This window comes from Aricia agestis, chromosome 18 (assembly GCF_905147365.1).
Source record: "Aricia agestis chromosome 18, ilAriAges1.1, whole genome shotgun sequence".
Taxonomy (NCBI): Eukaryota; Metazoa; Arthropoda; class Insecta; order Lepidoptera; family Lycaenidae; genus Aricia; species Aricia agestis.
The window spans coordinates 846,555-871,498 of NC_056423.1; the positions used below are offsets into that span (position 1 = coordinate 846,555).

Here is a 24,944-nt window from a genome sequence, read left to right on the forward strand (position 1 = left end):
CTCTAATAAAGTAAGTCAGTATACATATTATCTTGTGAATGTAGATGCGGTTATTACGCAATTTTTATGAATTTCTTGACTTAATTATTTAATATTATAGTTTTATACAATTTTATTGAACAAAAAATGAATATATATGTATTTGAAATTAAATTATTTTTTTGTTAGCTATTGAAATTGACCGAAACATTTTATCAAATAATAATTGCGATCAGCTAGCTTATGCTCTATTTTGACAGAACCGACACACCGTACCGCCAGATAGACTCCGCTTTTCAAAAACAACCAATAAAAATTTTCTGACACTATCCTACCTACCATCTGCCATCAGGTGGAGCTATGTAGCCGTATCTTTCGGCTACATTACGTTATTTAGACTTAAAAATCCTCATTGAAACTTATGTTTCCTTTTTTTGTAAATTTCCTTATCTAAACACAAACTTGACCGCTGCGAATGGATTTTAACAGAGTGGGTACCCGAAAATGGACGCCTCTGCCGTAGCCAGTCTAGAGAAAGATGGCGTGACGCGCTGTAGAAATACCAACTAGGCTGGCCAACGGTGGCGCAAGCCCTCAACAAACCAAATACTTTTGGGCGGCCTGTGCCCAGTACTGGGATGGTAAAGGCCAGAAAAATACATCAAAGGAAATTGCAATACTCACCTTCTGATCACCGAATCTCATCTGCCGCCTCGCGTTCCTCGCCACGTTCATCCTACACAGGAACACCCTGTCCTCCGCATCGGCGGCGCGGGCGAGCTCGGCGCGCACCGCCGCCTGGTCCTGCTTGTCGATCACGTCGTACACGCTGTCCCCGTGGATTAGCAGGTCCTCCTGTAACAGAGGGTAAAATTATTATATCTTTAGACGCTTCACACCACGTCAGTCTGGCCCCGTGCTAAATACCTAAAGGACTTTTGTTACGGGTACCAGACAACGGATATACAGGTTGTTCGGGTGAACACCGTTATCCTTAAATCCATCCATCCGTCAAAATAATAATAATAATAATAATCCTATCCTAACAACCTGTATATTCTAACTTTTATATATTTAAGATTTTTTTATTATACTCGTATGATACACATATTTAATACACATTCATAACCCAGGAGGCAGGGACATCTAAAACTCTTTGTTCCGTCGGCGGAATAGGCATGATGACTATTTTTTTTCTTATCGGTAATTGAAAGACACTTAAAAAATAGAAACATCGTTGAAAGAACGACTCTGATAGCTTAAAAATTCACCAAGATATGACAATTCAAATATCTCATAAAAAAGACCTGCGCGAAACGCTCCATACAAAGTGCTACGAAAGTATGACGTCAGTCTTTCGTAGTTTGTACGCATCGGGAGACTACTTTGTTCGACAGGTATATTAAATATTGCGTTTATGAAAGTGGTTTCATAACAAAAGTTGCTTTTAATTGCATAAGTTATCGAATTGTATACAAATATTAAGAAATTTAATTGAAAAAAAAAATTGACTTGAATATCCAACTTTGAAGGCGCATAACAAAAAAAATACAAATGCTATCAAGCTGAAATTTTGGGAACACTTATTTTTTACCGTGATTTCTTTATTTAACCCGCGACCAAAGCCCGCGACCCCTAGGCTTGAGCGCTGACAACACGCTCAACCTGAGCCACAGAGGTCGTCAAATTTAGGGCGGCTGAATACACTCGACGAGAGCCTCTAGCCGAGATCCTCGGCCATACAAACTTGCTCTGGTTTTCCTCGCGAGAGCCAACGAGACAAGGACGAGAGCGCCCTGTAGCTCTACCATGAGTTTAAAGTTATAGTATTTATCGATACTCGATATACTTGATACCGACTACGTAATTTTTTAGTATGGCGATTTTAGTTCCGCAAGTGACCGTTGAGGCGTTGTAAAATCGCCATACTAAAAATTTACGTAGTGGCGTGTTTGCAAAGCATAGAACGCTGCGATTCGTTGGACGTCAGCAACGTATATTCCGCGTGCCCGTACCGCCTAGAATCTACTCGCCAACTGCTATGACAATGCCCTAAGGAAAAAACGTTTTAAATTGACGAAGATCAGGAGGTTTACTCTCTTGACTCGAATCTCAAATGTGTTGAGCACAGTGCAACGCGCGAAATGAGCAGAATGAAAATAGTAAAAAATATTACATATTACTTGAACAGGGATTTCTACACCGCCTGAATTACCATACAGGTACCTTGCAAAATGTGAAATTTAGTATAAAATATTCAGACAGACTTAATATGTCAAGTCTGCGGGGACAGCGACAGTGATACATGATCTACAATACTGCCGAGATGTCCAATACATCACCGTACAGACAGACGGACGGTTCACACAGGAGAAAATGTCACTCCTCGAACGAATATAAGTAAAAGAACTGAAAGAACCTATATAAAGAAAAATAACCTTATAAAGTACTTAAAAAAACATAAAAATACTTAAAGAACCATGAGTACAACGTGTAATTAATTATGATGTTTTAGAAGTAAAACAAATAAATATTATATTAGATTTTTTTATAGAAAGACTCATCTAGAGCTATAAAATGAAATAAACGAAGAGGAATACGTAAACAAATCATGAGTATCTCTGATGATCTACATCCACAATGTTTTTTTTTTTTAATTCCAATTTTTTTTAACAGGGGATCAAAGTTTTGTAACCAGGAATACTTTCAGTGCCGCGTAAGCGAGAAAAGATCGAGTGCAAGTAGATTGCTAGCTGTTATTTGTGCTATTTTCTATCGTTGACTTTTTTAATTTTTGCTCGATCTCTATAAGTAAAATTTGTCATGGATATTAATGTCTGTTATAAAGGTACCTTTCCCTTTCAAGGTACAAAACCCTAATGCGTCTAACGGTGGTCCTATTAAAGTAATATTCTGCGGTGCTGCGGTCTCTGTTCTGATGAAAATATCCCCACAATCTCGGAGTACGCCTCTTTAAAAATAAAAGCGTTGTGGTGACGGCCTGACGCGCAATTACACACAACGAAATTGTTTGTGATTGTAGTGTGTTTAATTGCTCAATCTGAATTTAGATGAAAGAAAGGTACCATCAGAGGAAATTCATAGGCGGATGTCGGACGTAATTTCGTCGGGTTTTCTCATGTCATACTTTATTCGAGGTCTGTCGACTGAACTTGACGTAATTCGACCAAATTACTTTGATCCGCCACCTGCATATGAATAAATTACTTCAGAATATTGTGGCGCTTCCAAACGCTTGGAAAACTGGGACTTATGGATACATGAAAAGTCTAGTGACTAGTGTTTACTATGAGTCCACCACAAAAACAAAATAGGTTGATTACAATAATTAATATTATTGTGGACTTTAGGTGTAAAATATACCAACAAAATATTGTGTACATAGTAAATGGTTGAAAGGTTGTTCCTATTGAAATACTTGAGCACAAATAAATGTATAGTTTACCAAAAGGCTTAGTAAGGTATGTTTAAGTTACTAATAAGTCGTAGTTTTTTTTTTTTTTTTTAAATTAACGCCTCCGTGGTCTAGTGGTATAGAGCGCGGCTCTTGACTCGGAGGTCGTGGGTTCGATTCCCGCGTTGGAAACATGTTATTTCCAAGTTTGGTTAGGACAATGCAGGCTGATCACCTGATTGTCTGACAAGTAAGATGATCCATGCGTCGGATGGCCATGTAAAAAGTCGGTCCTGCGCCTGATCTCTCGCCAGTCGTGTCGGTCGTCCGTCCCACTGGGTTATGAGAGTAAAAGGAATAGAGAGTGCTCTTGTGTACTGCGCACATACTTGGGCACTATAAAATTACTCCTGCGTAGCTGGCCTGGTTTCAATGAAACCGGCCACCGTCACCGAAACCGGTGTGGGAGCTATTATTATTATAAGTCGTAGTAACTGATAACTATATTGTCAGTTGTCACCAACTTTCACAAAGTATGTTTGAATGCTACAACGATTTGTGTTTATATTGCGGTACAGTTAATGAAATATTTTACCTGCGCATTAAGTTTTCATTTACCGGCGGCTTTATTAAGTTTAATTAAATCATAGCGAGCATGCGGGAACGTTTCCCGGCGCGGGCGCAGCGTTTTGTTGCGTAGGGTTGCCAGTTTTTATTGTTGTTTGGTTTTAAAACATTTTTCTTTAGTTTTTTGAAGAAAAATATAAAATAAATTTGAGTTTTTTGAGGTTGTAGGTCCTTAATGTTCCGGAAGTACCGCTTGCTAGTTTATACCAAAATATTAATATGCTCGGCAGAAAACTACAAATAAACGCACAGCAGAGGATGACTGATAACTGATAAGCCACTCTTTAAGAATGAATTATAAGTCACTCTTCAAGAATGAAGGATAAGCCACTCTTCAAGAAATTAAAACTAATAGAGCCTAGAGGATACTGAGCAACTTGCATTTTTGGCCACACTCCGAGATATTTAATGATATCATAACTTTAATTTAATCAAGATTTTGACATTAACTTCGAAAATTACCGCCATACTTTTCATTTAATAATAAATAATGATAAGTAATAATTAACTTTGCCGTTAGATTTTAACATAACCTACAGCTCACTGAAGCGTTGCTTTTATTTAAAATTAATTAATCAGCAACGTACCAGCCCTAGATGACGTCACAGGGCCCCGCCCACCTGTCGTTGTGTTAAGACATCATCGGCCGCACGCCGCGCGCTTTGAGACTTCAGGTTAGGGCTATAATAAAGGGTTAAGTGAAAGGAAGGGAAATGGGAAGTGTAAAAAAGATTTAAAATATGTTTAACAATTATTATTTCAAATGCGGGCAACTCCGTTGCACTGAAATTATTTTATATTCAACAAAAATTATCCTATGTCTTTTCCGTCTCCAAAATTATCCCCATACTTTTCATTCAAAATGGATCAGCCGCTTAGGTATGATAAGGTAAGAAGAGACAAGGGACGTTGGACGATTTAGGCGTGGGAGAGCCATGCTTCGGCACGAATGGGCCGGCTCGACCGGAGAAATACCACGTTCTCCAGAAAACCGGCGTGAAACAGTGCTTGTGCTGTGTTTCGCCGAGTGAGTAAGCTTACCGGAGGCCCAATCCCCTACCCTATTCCCTTCCTTACCCTCCCCTATTCCCTTCCCTTCCCATCCCTACCCTTCCCTATTACCCTATTCCGTCTTAAAAGGCCGGCATCGCACCTGCAGCTCTTCTCATGCTGCGAGTGTCCATGGGCGACGGAAGTTGCTTTCCATCAGGTGACCCGTTTGCTCGTTTGCTCCCTTATTTCATAAAAAAAAAAACAAGGATAGAGCAAAGTATCAAATTAGGACGTGTTTTTCTAGAAGTGATTTTGTCGTCAAATAAAATTGGTTTCATTGACCAGGTTTCTTCAAAACCAGGTTATAACTATGCAGGAACAATTATAAAGTACCCAAATGTATGTGTCGTACCTACACAAAACTTAATATATGCCCATGCGACGCGTAGAAAAATCATTCTTTTTTTGTCATAGAATTATTTGCCTAAAACGTCCTAACCAAAGGTGAAATCAAATTTTTCCAACACGGAAGTCGAACCTACGACCCCTGAATCAAGAGCCACGATTTAAACCACTGAACCACGGAGGCGTAAATACAAGAATAGAGTAACCGAGATGTACTATTGTACAAATTTAACGTCTGCTCCAGACTAAAATCTAGATAGCATCCAGATCTAGTACTCATCTCAAACAATACATTTCCAATTGATTTGAGATCTTCGGACCGTTATTTGAGATTGACCGATATCGATATTTGACCGATATATCAATATTCCACTATCAGCTATATCATATTTACTATTTATTGAATCATAAATTGTATTACGTTATTGAAATATATTGATTTGATATTGTTGCTGAATTAAAGCCTTCTGATGTTGCGAGTGTCCATATTCCATATGCAACAGTAGTAGCTTTCCATCAGGTGACCCGCTTGCTCGTTTGCTGGTAAAAAAGGTACCCAAAATTAACTTTGTTACCAAATCTCAGTTTCTTCTTTCATTCGCTCGAACAGCTAACTAAAAAAACATCTGACACTTTTATTTTAGAACATACCTTGAATCATTGTAAAAGCCAAACTTATATAGATGATTTTTTGTTATAGAGTAAAAAAGTTTACTCGTTAAGCGGATTGTGTTTCTAGTGAAAAGTAATGGCATGTGGCTTGGTAAATAAATATTATCCATACTAATATATAACTTAAAGAAAGTGGTGTTAGTTACACTACTTATAACTCAAGAACGGATGAACCAATTTCGCTGAAAATTGGCAGAGGGGTAGCTTAGAACCAGGAAACGGACATAGGATACTTTTATCCCGTTCGACTGCGTTATCGTGAAGTCAGTATAAAACGTGGTATAACAAAAACGCATCTGACATGAAATAACAAAACAAAAATGACAGTTAAACGTAATTTTGTCTGTGTTGTCTATGGTTAAGTATCGTTTAAAAAATTGGACATGAAGCTAAACGTAATTAATATGAGCGAAATACTTTATTTTAACAACGTTTACCGGGACAGCTAGTTGTATTATAAATGCGAAAGTGTGTCTGTATGTCTGTTACCTCTTCACGCCCAAACCACTGGACCAATTTTGCTGAAATTTGGTATAAAGATACTTTGGGTCCTGGGAAAGGACATAGGATACTTTTTATCCCGGAAATGTACGGTTCCCGAGCGATAAAATCATTTTGGCGCAACGGAGTTGCGGGTGTCATATAAAGATGATAATACATACATTGTAAAAATTAAAACTTACCTAGGTACAGACAAACTTGCTTACAAAATAAAGCAAGTTTGTTTTATAATATTATGTATTGAACTACCTATAGTGTTGAACAAAGCAATGAGCCGTGGGCAGTACCAAATTCAGAATACGGTCCAGACATAATTTGTACCAAATAATTTACTGCATGCTTTTAGCATAATGTTCGGTACTACATTATAATTACATCATACTTATTGTGTATACAGAACAATAAATTATTTATGGAATATAGTTAACGTATTTTGTGAGTTATGTTTAATTTATATCAGCTATCAGCAGCTATCCCCGATATAGTTCTATAATTATTACAGTGCATAATATTTAATGCTAATTGCTAAGTAGTCACATGTGGTTTTGTTCGATAGTTTTACTCCAAATCGAGTACTTAATAATTACTGCATGGACCGCAAAACTCACAGCTAAATAATATATCGATTTAGAATAAAACTATCGAGCAATGCTGAATGTGTGGACGAAATCCCGAGCCGCGGGTTTTGCTCGACGTTATTGCTGGATCGAGCAAAACCGTATGTGAGTACATAGTATAACACAGTATAGTAACATACCCGGTATACTGTAATAATTATACAGTGTATAATTATTACAGTATACCGGGGTGTCGGACGCCATCTCCAAGACATATAGGAAAGAGGGGATCTCGGGGTTGTATAAAGGGTTCTGGATGTCCAGTTTTTTTTTTTTTTATTAAATAAGGGGGCAAACGAGCAAACGGGTCACCTGATGGAAAGCAACTTCCGTCGCCCATGGACACTCGCAGCATCAGAAGAGCTGCAAGTGCGTTGCCGGCCTTTTAAGAGGGAATAGGGTAATAGGGGAGGGTAGGGAAGGGAAGGGAATAGTTGAGGGTAGGGTAGGGAATAGGGTAGGGGTTAGGGGATTGGGCCTCCGGTAAACTCACGCTCTCGGCGAAACACAGCGCAAGCGCTGTTTCACGCTGGTTTTCTGTGAGAACGTGGTATTTATCCGGTCGAGCCGGCCCATTCGTGCCGAAGCATGGCTCTCCCACGTATAAAATGTGAGTGTCAATATGGCCCAGGACCTCTTGGACCTCCGAGACCACCAGAGAACATACGTTATTTAAATTAGAGGTACAGCTGTCGCCACGCTTTTAAAACAACATCATGTGCGTTTTCTCCAAAATTTCGTATTTGGAACCAAAATAAGCTGAGCCGACCCAGTCGACTCTGTATGTGACACATATATCCATACTAATATTATAAACTGTGTTGTTGTTTATTTATGATAAATATTAAGCTGTGTCTTGCGCTAGAATAAGTTTGCTTATTATTAGTCAATGTTCTCAAGTAAGTGAATTATTATAATTCTTTTTGAGAAATAAAGTATTTAACCGTAACTACATGACGGCCGCAACCCCGTTGCACCAAAAGTCGTTAAACGCGCGGGAACCGTATTTTTTTTTCGGGATAAAAAGTATCCTATGTATCCCGGAACCCAAAGTATCTTCCGCACCTAGCCAAATCACTCCAGCGGTTTGAGCGTGAAGAGGTAACGGACTGACACACTTTTGCATTTATAACATTAGTATAGATTGCGCAGAATTTGGCTACTGCCACGCCCCCATAACATATTTCTTATTTCTAAAATATACTAGTTAAAAGCCGAGCTTTTTGAGGGCTCGCGTCGTTTTTCTGCTTAACAATTTAAGCCAATTTTTTATATTTTAATAGTAACCAAACCTTGAATGACCGACACCGATGATAACACATCTACATGTAAATAAAAATTACTATGTTAAAGCAAAAATCGATAGTAGTGTGATAGTTTTTCCGTAAAGTGCACTTTTGTGGTACACATAAGTGCTCAGGTTGTGGGATATACTAGGGCCGGTATAAATAGTCAGTACTCAAGATGCATCTCGGTCTCAAGACGCGGTTCAGCTCTATAATTGGTGCAAATTTTGACAGCCAACCAATCACAGAGCCTAAACCGTATCTTGAGACCGAGGCGCATCTTGAGTACTGACTATTTATACCGGCCTAGGTGATGGTGATGATGTTTCATATCGCTCCACTTCAAATTACGGCAGTAATTTAGTAGAATCAGAGACCATATACTGTAGTATCAACAAAGTTAACACTTGCTCAACACACCGCGGGCAACACTCTAATGGCTTACGAAACACCTAATTGTTACACCTCATATGATTTATGCGATAGTTAAACTGTACTTTCGAAGCGAAGTAAAAATATTTGAGAACAAAATACTAGCAAATTTTACAGAACTTTAGTTCTTAGTGTAATTTTTTCTTGTGTCTTCATTTTATATAATCTCTACATATAAACAATACTTGTCATGTTGTTTGCTCGAGGGACTCCTTTTACCTTTATTACAGAACCGATTTAAATTTTTTATTTGTGCAGCTTGTGTAATTTGATTCAACTTCAAGATAGGATAGCTTAAATCTCAAAGTATAGTCAGAATAAGTATTATTTTATTGCAAATTGAAGGAGTAACGGTATTTTCTTTATGAAATAAGGGGGCAAACGAGCGAACGAAGCAAATGATGGAAAGCAACTATTCCGCCGCCCATGGACACCCGCAACATCAGAAGAGCTGCAGGTGCGTTTCCGGCCTTTTAAGAGGGAATACACTCTCTTCTTGTTATATTATGTATTAGGAAGAATCAGTTATGGAGGTAATCTCGCGATGTAACCGCCAAGCCGCGCATTTTGGCGGACGCATATAAACCCAGCCTTAACTTTCCTTTCCAACATGAAACAGAACAACTTATTCCACTTATCTTATAAATGGGCGAATCTTAATAACAGTGATAGATAGCTCGGGGCTTTCATCGGCCAGCGTAACCAGATCCCTCATGCTGGCATTTCCACGGGAACACGGAGCGGGCTTTGAAATTTGGAGGTCAAGTTACGTTGGTCGGTATAAAGGGAGGAATGGGTATTGTATATTGTTTGGTATTCAATTGTGCCTATTGTGAAGCCACGTGTGGGGTACTGTATGTTATTAATATTCATCATCATCAGCCTGGCGAGCCCGAGGGCGTCCTAAAATACGCCAAGTATTTAGGTGGGGGGAAGTCAAACCTCTCTCGTTCTCACGAAAGCCTTCATAATAATTCAAGTAATTAATACACCCTTAACGATTAAGTTATTTTAGGCATATACCTTGTTGATAAGTCAGGACAATTTAAGGTGGCTCCAGCTGTCATTAGCTATGTCCACACTGTGTACTTTCATCTTCAATTTTCGTCATCAAGTTTCATAGGCGCTTTCAATAATTGAATGCGTCAAAGAACGCAACGCCAATATTGTCATTTTTGAAGTTTTGGATACGGTCAGAGGGCATGCGGGACGCATGCCCGCGCCGCATGATGCGGCGCGGGCATGCCTCACGTTCGCTGTTGACTGCGCTATAACGCATGCCCTTGACGAACAGAAAAAGGCACAGTGTGGACAAAGCTATTGACCTTTCTAGTCCAGGAGCTATGTGAAAAATACTCGCATTGCATTCTGTTAACTTAATAAATTTGAATTCTTGTACAGAAACAGACTATTTTATTTTCATCGAAAATCGTCTTGGTTTTTCGTATGATTATCTCCAACTATTTATGAGTTTGAAGTACTGTGTTCACATCGTGTATGCAAAATACGATATCACCCTTAGAACTATAACTCACTGGGATGCCATCGCGACGTAGCCAGTGACATTACCTTGTCACCTCTACGTCGCTGCAAAGCGCTGTTTTTAAAATTAACTTTAAGAAAAACACCGCTGTGCGGCGACGTAGAGACGCCAGACGTTGCTTGGACGTTGCCATGGTAACATCGCTGGCTACGTCGCGTTAGCTTCCCGGTGACTTATAGCCCTTAGGGCAAGGCCACAACGCTGCGTTGCGGCGTCGCATCATAAAAATCTACGACTCCGCAAAACGCATCGTGTATAAATTTCCGATGCGACAGTGACTGTTTCCAATGAAATTTTGTGCTCCGACATCGCATCGCATTTCTGTGCGACGCCGCAACGCAATGTTGTGACCTGGCCCAACTAGAAATATCTGTCACTTCATTATCAATCGCAGTTTGTAAAGAAAATGACAAGTTTTTTGATAGAGAGTCCGTGAATGACCGCTACAGAAAGAATTCCGCGATTTGAGAATAGCTAGTAACTATGATAATCTCTGCTGAGGCCTACTTCGGTTTCTCATACATCATAATTTAAAAAATGTACGGGACGCCTCAAATTCGAAGCATCTCAATCCACACATTATCCCACGATCTCATTTTGATGGGACCAATATAATGATAGCTGTGGAAAAGCTATTTTCAACCTTAACGCGCCAACATAGAGTTTGTTTAACATTAGAAGCTGGGGGTATATCTATTTCGCAATTAAGATTAATGATAAGTCTTAAGCTAGTAAGTACTTAATCTGTGACTTTGAAACAATAGATCGCAGTTAATAAGGCGTTTAAAAACGAAATCGTTGTGTGGGTGGCTCAGTAACTGTATACTTGCTTATTAATTTACGATTATTATCTGGATTTATAGTAATAATTATACAAAAAATTTGTCAAGTGCGAGTCGAACGAAGGGTTCAGCTGACAGTAAAGTCTTAGTACTAGGATCTCGTTTTTACTATTATGGTCAATCCAGGCCGCAACGCGACGCGTAGATGTATTTCTCAATTTGTACTGAATTGACAGATTTCAATCGCATGAGAAGTCTTGCAAATCTGTCAAATCAATACAAATTGCAAAATGAATCAAAATGAATCGTCAAATCAATGCATCAACGTGTCGGACTATCTGAATTGCCCTTAGGGTACACAACTCTAACAATGTGTGATACTTTTTTGAGTAGAGTGAAGTGTAAAACATAGTGTACCTAATGCCAAAATACTGGTTTATAAGAATTCATCTTGCACATTTTCAAATTTACAACTACCTTAATATTGTTAAGTGTTTCTTTTAAATGCCTCTTGGGCTCTTTTAGCGGGCCAACCCACCACACATTCCCACCGCTGTATCTCTTGTGTCGTCCGGATCGACAGCGGTATCCAACCACGAAAACCCTTTGATATGATCTCGGGGGGCTGGAGGGATTAGGGGCATACTAAAGCTGTCTTGGGATCCGCAAAGAAATTAATGAGAGGAAAATGCCTAGCGCAGGTCAACCTGACCTTAGTTATTTTGTGCACTCCCGTATTTGCACGAGTCTGGTTAGATTAGCCTGCGATTCGACTGACTGGTACGATCGGCCTCTCCGTTTATACAGAGGATTTAAGAATCAACTGCTTCATTTTTATTTGAGCCAATCAAGAATGTAAGATGACAAGTTTGTCAATTCAATATGACGTAGTAAATAAAGTTCAATTTTGAAACTCACAATCGCATCGCCTCGTCACGTCAACATTTCGTAACACTCTGTAGAAGTTATTGATCGTATCGGAATCAGATCGGATCTATTATGGCGAATCATTTGCCCAATTCCGAGGTGGGAGCCCGCGGGGGGCAGCGGGGGCCGTGGTGGTCCGCGGTGGTCTGCTGACCCTCGTTAGTCGGACCGCCGGGGAATTAATCACAATGTTTTATTGTTCGCCGCGCGATATACAGGGTGATGAGAATTTTGTTTGTGTTTTTTTTGTTGAATTTTCTCACTGCTAGGATAAGGCTTCCAGTGTCATTTTACTTTTTCCTGCTCCATCGATCATAAAATCTCGGTTTCCCTTAGTGTCATTTTACTTACTCTTTCCTGCATAATTATGAAATGTGTAATATATAATTTTTAGCGCTTTTCTTTGCCAAACTCCTCTGAAAAGGCTGGACTCCTTTGGTTAAAATTTTGTGTGATTTTTATCTAAGAAGCATTTATTTGTATTAACTTTGTACCGGAGGAAATAGCGCATAATTCTGAATTGCTGTATCGAAGTTTTTCTTAAAGTTGGTGGTTCTGAAATTCTTTAATTGTCATTACATCTGAAATTAAAACTTCTCACTACGTCAGAAGATCTTCCTTTGACTCAAAATAAACACTCGAAACAACTCACAACGCTTATGGCAAAATAACATTTGCCGGGTCAGCTAGAAGGCTTAAAAAAATGCAGCCAAATATAAAGCCTCCCTTTGGAAGTCTGTTAAAAATACTTCAGTCTTCACAACACCATGTATAAGTTTTCGGCGGTGCGTGAAGTACACGCTACCACACCATGTATACAATCAATAACCAAATTGTGATTAATTATGTATTAGTGTTGATGTATTGACGATAATAACAACCTCCGCGCAGTCGGTAAAAGTAAAAGTGAAAAATGATGTTGGATTTTGTTTATTACCGACTATTTGTACTGTCAAAATATATTTTATGATCACCCTGTATCTAACAACTGTAAACGTAGTAGATTTATCTGAACATTGATAGATCAAAATCTTTGTCATTACGATATAATGCAGCCTTTGAAGAGATTTTAACTTTCTAGACCAAGATATTGATGTTTGGGCACTAAAAAGGTTTATTAAAAAGTACACTTCAAAATTAACGCTTTTAGGTTTGGATCGACTGCGGATCGGACGTAGTGCGAAACCGCACTAGGTTTGTAGGTCCATCATTTTACTATGATTCAATTTCTAGTCCCATTAGAGAAATATATTAATTATAGGCAGATTGCAGACCTACGAAGTATGATATTTAGCCGGGTTATGTCAAATCATCGGTCGACTGGGCTTGACATTGCCCGACAAAATTACGTAGGCTTTTGGCCTATATAAACTAATATCTCTGCTAGTTTGTGTTTGTGTAGTGCATTTCCGGAAAAATAAGACCTACAAACCTTCAAGAAGAGAGCGCATTCCCCCTTAAAAGGCAACGCACCTGCAACTCTTTTGTGCGAATGTAGTTGCTTTCCATCGGGTGGCCTGTTGGCTCGTTTGCCCCCCTATTTAATATAAAAAATAGTATTTGATCATGTCAATTGGATTAGGTTATGTCAAATCAATTATTAGAAGTCTTGCTCTTACGAGCAACTAAGCTTAACATATCTCGACCAAATTACGTAGGCCCGCCACCTAAATTTTCTGCTATCATACATTGAACACTCACCATGGAATGCCCCAAGTACTCTGCCGCGTTGTCGGAGATGTACAGCAGCTTGCCGTTCTGCGTCATCATCATCAAGAACCCGTTTAGTGCCTGAGAAATTAAAAAATATATATATTTATACTTTTATATACTACATTTTTATATAAATTATATACTATACATAAAAATGGCGGAATAAATGTTGAACATACAAAACAACACAGCCGAACATGCAGCCTCCTTCTTTTTAAAGTTAGTTAAAAGGAAAAGTACCATTGTTTGTTTGCAACAAATAGGCTTCGAGACTACTTAACCGATTTTGATGACACTTCGCATTGATATACAGTAGACCACAGGAAACAACAATACTTTTTATCACTGAGAAATTTATCATTATTGCGTAAAACTGTTTATCACTTTAATTCGTGAAAAAGCTAGGATAGTTTCTACCTGGGAAAAATGTACGGTTTACGTGCGATAAATGAACAATTTACAACTTTAGCTCAATCATAAGAATACGCGTGGCGTAAGAAACTCGCAATAGGTTTTATTAAGATTATTATAGTTGACAGTCTTAAATAAAAAGGAAATTTAATTATTATATTAGCTAGTTTTTTATTACACTAGGAAAAATCTGGTGTGAAATACACATTTTATAACAATCATAATTATTGCTTTAAGCTGTTTAAATTAGTTCGAACGAGAAAAATAGCTCCTGACAAAGATAAAGTTAATAAGTGGTTAGCCGGCCACGCCTACTTAATAAGTATTTACTAGAAATGAGCCTTTCATTGCTCCGTCTCTGTCGCACTCATTAGGATGTATGTGTGGGGGAAGGGGACAGGCGACTCGGTAAAAATGAAGCGTGGGAATCATAACATTGGTAAGTTGTTGTATGGAATTTATTAACAGTAGGTACCTAAAGCGGGGAATTGACTACCGGGCCGCCCGCTACGGGCCGCCCGTCACGGGCAGGTCTGTCGCATGTCTGCTCGTCAATTCCTAGGTACGGGCACAGACATGCCCATTGGCCCGTGACCGCAGCCTGCCCGCGAGATCGCATTTTTCCCGCGCGGGCACGGGCAAGTCTGTACATGAATGGTCGCGACGAGCGGCCCGTCGTCATTCGCGACTTGGAGAGCGACTATAGTGCACTTAAAATATTAATTTAAAACATATTATTGTAAACAATACAAACACCAAACTTCGGAATGAAGGAACAAAAACATTTTTGACATTCGTTTATTTCCATTTACCGGTCGTATCCTTGTTTGTAGAAAGTTAAAAGCAAGGATTACATGAACACCGATCTACGTAATGCCGCTAATACAGCGACCTTATTGAAAGATCCAAAGAAATCAATGACGATGCTAATCTATCATTTGTTACAAAGAAGATTGAGTCCATGAGTCCACGACCGAGCTGTAGTCCTCTATCTATTCGACTGACTTGCCTGTTCTGTGTGTGTTCAATAGGAGCAAGCGGCAGACTTATGCCAGACCGGTCGGCCCGCGGGCAGCTCGGTAGTGAATTCCCCGCTTAAGACAAGTTTGGTTTTGTAAGTCTAATTCTGTCGAAAACTTACCAGTTACAGTCTTTATTTGTTTTTTTTTGCATCGAATAGGTTCCAAAATTGCGAAACACATTTTGATGAGATTGGCTTAAATTTTTAGAAGATCACGGAGGCGGACATAGAAACATAATATTATATAATGTGGGGCAAACATTTATGGTTTCCGTGTATTGAAGTACCCATGTTTTTATAGTTTCGAATCATCCCTACACCCTGTATACTCTATACACCCTGTATAGAGTATACAGGGTGTAACAAAAATAAGTGATAATACTTTAGGGTATGTACGTGTTCCTTGTAGAGAGTTCATTGTGAAAGTAGCAGCACTGAAAGACGAATTTTTTTTTTCACTTTTGTATGGGCAAGGGCCCGAGCGTCACGAGTTTTCCCATACATAAGTGAAAAAAAATTGTCTTTCAGCGCAGCTACTTTCACAGTGAACTCTCTATAAGGAACACGTACACACCCTAAAGTATTATCACTTATTTTTGTTACACCCTGTATAGTAAGAGGAGTAGGTACCTTTATTAATTGATCATTTTGACAGAAAATGTATCGAGATTATGTAAAAATCGACATTGTTTGATTAAAGTTAAGTAATATTTAAGTGTCTCTAAATGCGATCATTAGTTCTTAGTGCGAATAGTTCTAGGTACAGAATATTTATAATAGTATTTACCTAGTACAAGCATTTAGGCTTTGTGTTTGGCTTTAAGGTAATAATGGTATAGAATTGTGTCTGGAATGTAACTGACCTTAGAGAATCCGAAGTTAGGCGCCGAGGAGCTCTGCTGGCTTATTTCGAAACGTTTGAACACTGCAACAAAAAGATTTGTACAGCTATTATTAAAATAATAGTTTATTTTACGATTTTTTTTAAAGGCATACTAATATTGTTAAAGCGAAAGTTTGTCTGTCCTCAGAAGCCACGGAGGCGACTTTTATGAATTTTGGTAAACACAGAAAAGGATATAAAAGTATATTCTGTTATCTCGGTAAATAAACCTGGGCAATAAACTAATTTTGACAATTAACGCCTAGTTATTAAGAGGGAACGCGGGTGTAGAAGAATTTAAATGAATTAACTGTTGTCATCACGTTTCACCCTGCGCCGCGCCGGCATGTGTATTGTGATACAGACAGTTACAGTAAATCAAGGTAAGGTAGTCGTCTGATTCCTCCTTCAAAATAGAGTCTATCTAATTATATATTTTTAAATATCTTTTTTTTTTATGAAATAAGGGGGCAAAACGTGCAATCGGGTCACCTGATGGAAAGCAACTTCCGTCGCCCATGGACACTCGCAGCATCAGAAGAGCTGCAGGTGCGTTGCCGGCCTTTTAAGAGGGAATAGGGTAACAGGGGATGGTAGGGATGGGAAGGGAATTGGGGAGGGTAGGGAAGGGAATAGGGTAGGGGATTGGGCCTCCGGTAAACTCACTCACTCGGCGAAACACAGCGCTAGCGCTGTTTCACGCCGGTTTTCTGTGAGAACGTGGTATTTCTCCGGTCGAGCCGACCCATTCGTGCCGAAGCATGGCTCTCCCACGTATAACATCTTCAGGAAGAGTGAGTCTATGCCTCTACGTTTTTATTTTATCTTAAAGATCTTTCAAATTCTATTTATGGTCGGTGAATTGGCGGGGTACGGGGCATTCATTTTTTGCGATTTTTGAAGAAGATCGAACGTAGGGGCATAGGTTTAAGTGATCCCAATTTTGTATAAAAATCATTTATCTAGACGCATTGTTTAGGGAGAAAACAGGGGAACACGTTTGTATGGAAAACCAGTGTTAGCGTTCCTTCTTAAAAATAATTAATACTTCTATTTGATATCTTGGATCTGGTTTCTACTTTAAATTTGGTTTTTACTTCTTGTAATAATTATAAAAATACTGTTAAAATTTGGTTGCTAAAAATAATAATTATTATTAAGGCAAAACTGTGTGAATACTGAATAAAAACACACCGTTTTTATCGGAGTGAAATCAAATAGCGATGTTTGTATCGTGGCAATTGTCGTTTAGCAATAAAACGTTATGATCGCACACTATAGACATAGGGCCACGGTCATAAAATCTCCTCTTTAAAATGAGTTAAAACATCCAAAAGTTCAAACAGGTTCAATCAGACACAAGATAATAAATAAATTATATTATTGTTTAAAATAATATTTTGATTTTATTTTTACCTACCACAACATTTTATTATAAGTCAACCCATTTTTTATATTAGTATTAAATATCGAATTTGAATCTGTAATATTATTATGTACGGCATCAATTAAAATAATATTATGGAGATGATATTTGTTTTTCTCTACAAAAGTGGAACGCGTTGAAGTCTTTTGTATTGAAATTTTATTTTTTATCATTGCTGCATCTTTAAACTTGATATTATCAAATGCATATTAAATAAAATAAAATATAAAAGTAGAAAGCTAAACCACAGTAACAATAACATATTCTATAGCGTGTGCAGGGCCTCATAGTGGATTACAGTTTACAAACCGACGTATACGACACATCAGATCGGTCATCTGTTGCCAAGTGACTGACACAGATAGTTGACAAGTCCATCATCATCATGAAGATGTAATAAAATAATTAAGTTATTCTGGAACGAACCAGCAGTATTTCCGGACCAATACGAACTACAAGCCTTCAAGAAGAGAGCCCTCTTAACACATATTTTAAGCACCCTAGATTATATTTAGTTAGGTAAATGACATCCGTGTTTCACTTAGCGGTTCAGTTGAAAACCGGTGTCATGTGTTCAACATGGCCTAAGCTAAACTGGACCTTTTTTTGGTCACATCTAGGTACAATTTGTCAAATAACTATACTAGTTTGTCTACTATTGTTCTGTTTATATTATAATAATTGTGTCTTTGTGTGTATTGAAAATATATATTTTCTCTCTTTCTTAAAAGGCCGGCAACGCTCCTGCAGCTCTTCTGATGCTGCGAGTGTCTATGGGCGACGGTAGTTGCTTTCCATCAGGTGACCCATTTTCTCGTTTCTCCCCTTATTTTATAACAAAAAAAAGTGTATAAAAAGGTGTGCATGTGTTCCTTACATAGAGTTCACTGTGAAAGTAGCAGCGCTGAAAGATTTACAGTAATTGATAGACTAAAACTAACACAATCCATACTAATTTTATAGATGCGAAAGTGTGTATGTTTTTCATCTTCACGCACAAACCGCTGAACCGATTTTGGTGAAGTTTGGTACTTTGGGTCCCGGGAAAGGACATAAGACAGTATGTGGTTTGACCATATTACATATTATTATGTACAGAACATTTTGATACTAGACGATGTAAATAATCTATATATATAAAAGAAAGTCGTGTTAGTTACACCACTTATAACTCAAGAACGGCAGAACAGATTTGGCTGAAAATTGGTAGGGAGGTAGCTTAGAGCCAGGAGACGGACATAGGATACTTTTTATCCCGTTCGACAGCGTTCCTGTGTGACTTGACATGAAACGTCAGTCACTATAAAACGTGGTATAACAAAAAAGAATCAGACTTGGAATAACAAAACGAAAATGATAGCTATGTAATTGACGTAAAATGACAGCTATGTAATGACGTATGGATGACAATTTGATATTTGTAAGAAATCAATATTAAAACTATTTCTATTAAATAAATAATTAACAAGTGGATTGAAGGATCACAATATTCTAAAGATTTAACTAAGATCTCTAAATCCTGATAACGATGAGGTGTAGCTGAGGATTAACAAATTTAGCATAAAAGCTCGTATCGAGAGCGGCACAGATAGGGATCTATTCGATTCGGCCGTACAATACTGTCGTCTTGCCTAACTACGTACAGTTGGCCGAGTATATAGAGTTTTTGAAGCACGCTACGAGGTTGTAGGAGACAAAATATCGTTGGAATGAAATGAAATGATCAAGCAAAAATTCAAATTACAAGTAGAATATTATAATATCTTCTATATGTATATATAAAAATGGATTTTCAAATGTGTTAGTCGTGCTAAAACTCGAAAATGGCTGGACGGATTGGGCTGATTTTAGTCTTAACATATTCGTAGAAGTCCAGGGAAGGTTTTAAAGTGACACGAAGTTCACCGGGACAGCTAGTTTTCACATAAAATTATCCTATGTTGTTTTCTGAGAATCAAAATAAATTGTTTATATTAATTATTTTTAAATCGGCTTCAAAGTTTAGAGTGACACACAGTTCGTATTTAGCCTGAAATATGAGGATATAGGTAGGTAAATTGACAACATTTCAAATATTTTTTGTACTTGTTTTATGACGAAATATAAAAGTAAGGGTTAAAAACCCATATTTTTTTACCTTTTAAAATGAGGTTATTGAATTTGTTATTGTGTTTAGATCTGCATTATTTTCGTTCCTACAAGCAAAGGTGTGTATCGTATCGTATTCTGCCGTACCAATGACGTCACAAGTGGATTTTTCGTTTTAATTTTTTTTCTCGGAAATTAATGATTTAAAAAATCTGTAATTTTTTTTAGGACTTCAGAAATAAAAACAAAGAAATGGAATTTTTTTATTTTTGATGATTAAATAAATGAAATGTTGTTAATTGTATTATGATCATTTAAAAATGATTAAATTAATAATATTAACATTAAATTAAAGAAAAAGAGGCCTTCTTGGGTAAAATTAATATGTGGCAAGGGATCACTATAAAACTGGGGTACCTACTCTTGGCTGTTTCACCACTTCCTGATAAAGTGCCGGATAGGCTATCCACCACTTAACTTGACAGATAGAGTATGGAGAATCTGACAAAAAGTTGTGGATAGACGTAGTTTATATATTTTTTGGGGGATAGCCCTATCCGGCACTTTATCAGGAAGTGGCGAAACAGGCCCTGTCTTACTATTTGATTTAGATTTGTCATTCGAAACATTATGACTGTCAAATACTAGGAGTATTTGACAATCATAATGTTTTGAATGACAAAACATTATGATTGTCAAATACGTACACGTCAGTAAAAATATTTTGATGGATTTAAACATAATTTTGACAAAACCATAACGCTTTCCGAGGAGGCCACAAAAACGAGAACTGCTTGGGGCCAAGCTGTATATTTCTCCGACTGTACTGAGTTGTGAGTAGTTAGTTTGTGAAAGGGAAATGCAATTGAGTATATAATTTATTCGTTAAACGATTGTTGAAGGATGCGGTCGGTTTCGCAACGCATTGTTCGCGGGTTCGAATTCTTGAGCCATTTTGTTTGCAGGTAAATGTTATTTTTGAAATTTAGCTCACAAATATTGCAACATTTGCGAAATGCTAACCTTAACAGCTATCGTCTTAGCTGAACCGATTTTAAGGAAATTTCATCTGCAGGAAAGAAGCAGATAGCTGATTTCATCTGGGGAATGTTACTAGTAGACAAATGAATAATTATTATTACCAGCATAACTAAGTTGCACAGTAAAATATAGTATTAAGCAAACTGTGGTGCAGTTGCTTACAACAACAGAAGACAGAATATTCTATGAAGAAAAAAAATCTGTCAATTATGAAATTCTTCAAAAATAAAGGGAAGGACCGAAAATTGGCTTCTAAAGTTGAGACGACGAATCGAAGCACCAAACTACATAAAAAATGCCAAAGTTTATATTATGAAATATTACATCTTCATATTTTGATTAAAACTTAGTAAATAAATATAACGAATTCGTTGCACTACATTCCATAAGCCTCCAGTCAAAACCACTTACTCGATATGAGTCATAGATTACACTAGAATTAGCATCGATCATAACTCGTTACGTGCCCCCATCTATCGATAAAAATCGATGTCGCTAAAACATCGATATAATTAATCGATACTTTCCCGAGACATCGATACAATAACCGAGCGATAATATCGATATCCCTAATGGACCTGCCGCGCAGAGTACGGGAATTTACACTTTCTAACTTATCTAAAGTTATCTAAGCCCGATTAGACTGTATTATCTTAATTTACAACATATTAAGTAAGTCAGGATTATGTTAGATATTATAATAAAGTTCTTTATTTTATTTGCAACGTAAAAAAAATTGTTGAAAAATCTATGAAAATAAAACTTTTTTCGTTAGTCTAACTAAAAGTCAAAAACGGCTGAACCGATTTGGCTAATTTTAGTCTTGGAATATTTATGGAAATCCAGGGAAGGTTTTTATTAGGATGGAAGTACTGGGAAGCCCCCTGGTTCATCTAGTAAAAAATAAATATAATATTTATCATTGGAAATGACATGCTTTTTACGCCCATCCAAGTCAAAAGAGCCTGCTGTTAAAATAACATAGTTTTTCATGTTACGGTACGTCTAATCAACAAAAAAAAACTTTTAAATTCGTCTCTCGCTTTTTTTTAAAGTTGACATGTCATCTTTACCTTAGCCTCAAATTCCCACGGCATCGGAAGAATAGCTCGAGCTTCAAATACAAAATGGCGGCCATTAAAACAAAAGATAAGTGATGGTCCACACCGCGGCATCCATCTGCGTCGCGGTAACGAGCGCACGGCCGGCGGTAATGGGGCCGCACCTTAACGATTCTTACGTGATGGTAATTAAATAATGCTAACGCTTTTGAGTGTTTGGAAAGATACATTTTAGTATCAGAATGTTGTAAATAAAGAACTTTGTAAATTTTTGCCCCACGTTGGGCGCCAAAGTTGACTAATAATAAATGCTGGAAAGTATAATGGTAAAGCACGTCGAAATTTGTACACTTAAGAGTTCATTACTTTAAATTATTGTAATTCATGGAGTTCAAGCATTACTGAAAGAAACATAGTCAAAAGTAACCCTTTGGCGCTGCTACTTTCCCAATGATATCTTTATATGGGACTCATACACGTCGCCCCAAAGTATTATCGTTTTGATATTTTGATGATACAAGGTATCTTGTATCATCAAAATATCAAAACGATAATCTTGAAAATCTTGAAACGAGGGGATCTTGAAAATGTCTTTACTATAAAAAATCTTGACTTGATAAAATAAAATATCTTTTTATTCAAAATGGGTATCATGATACACTTTTTGAAAGTCGAACGAAGACTACGTTGCCTACCACCGGTTCGGGAACTACCCCGCCGAGAAGAACCGGCGTAAGAAACTATATAACTTTATTATACGTATGTTACTACTTAACTTTGACATTTCTAGAAGTGACGTTAATCACGCAATCAGAACGATACTATTCGTTTTATAGGTACAGTTACTGAGTTTATGGCATTACATTTTGACCTTAACACTCTGGTGATAAGGTCCAAAAATGGTGCCTCGGTTACCGTACCGTCCAATTAATTAGTACCAGGCTCAAGTGGCTTCGCTAATCAATTCTAAGTACCACTTATCGGCAGAGACCTTTACCTAATGAATCATCTACATATAGTGTTAGTTCTACACTATTTGTTGACTTGTTAACTTTGATAGGCGTATGCTATAGCTCGGTCACAGAACACAATTATTATTAACTTTATAAATAAAATGATTTTTTTATATTTTGGTAGTCTCGCTTAAACACGAGAATGGCTTGATCATATTAATCTTGAAATATTCGTGGAAATCCAGAGAAGGTTTATGTTAGAAGAGAAGTGATACGATGTTATGAAATGTGATAAAATATTATAAGCTTGCATATTAAGCTACGTTTGTCACTTGTTTGATGAAAAAACCTATGTTTTGGCAGTTGCTTTAAAACTTAAAGTAAATAAAAAATATTTTACTTTCTTAAAATATTAATTTGAATATCAATCTAAACACAAAATACTATTTAAATTAAGAAGAGCCTTATTACCGTTTATTTTTGATCGCTGCTAGTATAACTTATAAAGTGCAAACTTGAATTCTTTCTAACCTCACTTCTATATGGTGGTAATTGGTTAAAAAACCAGGTCCCAGTGTGGGCGCGAATAACCAGCGATGATAGATACATACATTAGACTAACGAACAACTCAATCCGTACCACCTGCTGGGAATATTCCTATAAAATGCTTTTGTTTTTGCGCTTCATTCTGAGAGAGACGTTATTTTGAACGAACTATTTTAATTATTTATTAACGGATATTTTACGTATAATGTTTTTCACAGTATATTTTAGTTACATTTTATACATTACTATCTGTCCCGGTGAACTTCGTGTCACTTTAAAAAGCTTCTACGAATATTTTAAGACTAAAATTAGCTCAATCCGTTCAGGCGTTTTCGAGTTTTAGCGTTACTAACACTTTATCGTAAATCCATTTTTATGTACGAAAAAAGTATATAATAGATAAATATGCTTTTGATTTAAGGCTTCATTCTGACACTTTATTCTGAAAGAACTCTAGATGGGTATTTTGCATAAGTATCATAATATTATTTTTTTACAGTTATATTTTTGAATAAGATATAGTTACATATTATTTTGACAGTTCATGGAAATATAATATAACGAAACGTATTGCTTTGCTTTTACTATGCACAAATTCCATTTACGATAATGATTAGACACTTGAGATTACTATATTTCATTTTATAGTAATAACGAGCCTTTGCCTGCGGCTTCGCTCGCGTTAAGAAGTATTATTATATACAAACTTTCATCCCCTATTATAACCTCTTGGAGGTGGAATTCATCAAAATACTTTCTAAGCGGATGCCTACGTCATAACATCTACCTGCATGCCAAATTTCAGCCCGATCGGTCCAGTTGTTTGGGCTGTGCGTTGATAGATCACCATGTCAATCAGTTAATTTGTTATAATTTAATATATTATATTTCCTTAATTTCCTTAATAATTAAATAATAGGTTCTCAAATAACACTCTGGATTTGTGTTGTGTTTGATTTCCACTGTTAGGATGTAGCTCAGTTTGGGAGTTTTCTGTTCATCAACCGTTGGATGAACCTTTAACATAATATTGCAATTCACCACTGTCGGAAGAAGACGAAGAAGACATGTCTTTGACACTTGAGAGATGACAAGTTTTTGCTGGCTTTTTACCGCGGACCGGGCTTGATGGCATTCGAGAAAATTTTTGTTCTGATAATTTTTCCTTGAAAAGGCTTAATCCAGCTGGAATTTCAAGATTCTTTCCCTTTTGGTTTTTTTCAATATAATCGCTGTGAACTTTTTGTGTGGTCGGCCGACCAAAGTGCATCAAAATTCAAGAGTACTTCAGCTACGCTCCGGAGCGGACCACGCGCTACAGAAGACAATCATCTTGCTCCTACAAGATCCAACGGGCTTGCTGCTACTGCAATTGCCTGAAGGAGCACCCCTGCTGACTATGGAACAGGTTAGTCGGGCATGATACGGATTCCAGAGTGTTTTTTTTTTGAGAACTTTGTATTATCCCGCAGGCAATTTAGCTATTTACACGCTATTGCCTTTCCAAAATCAATGGATGATTGACGTCTATTTTACGTGCATTTTATCAATAATAATAAAAAAAATATAACAATACGTCCTTTTTTTTTTAATTCTTCACAGAAAAACTTCTGAACGAATT

At 37.3% G+C, this 24,944-nt stretch overlaps 1 protein-coding gene across 2 annotated transcripts in view; it reads right to left on the minus strand.

Annotated features, from left to right (window-relative positions):
• The window catches only part of LOC121735804, a 152,241-nt gene that overhangs the window by 66,110 nt on the left and 61,187 nt on the right, over positions 1-24,944 (minus strand). For both annotated transcript variants that reach the window (XM_042126765.1, XM_042126764.1), the window contains exons 4-6: positions 16,188-16,249; positions 13,881-13,970; positions 664-834 (exon numbers count right to left, since the gene is read on the minus strand). In XM_042126765.1, the coding sequence (XP_041982699.1) occupies positions 664-834; positions 13,881-13,970; positions 16,188-16,249 (323 nt within the window). The remainder of the gene's footprint in view (positions 1-663; positions 835-13,880; positions 13,971-16,187; positions 16,250-24,944) is intronic.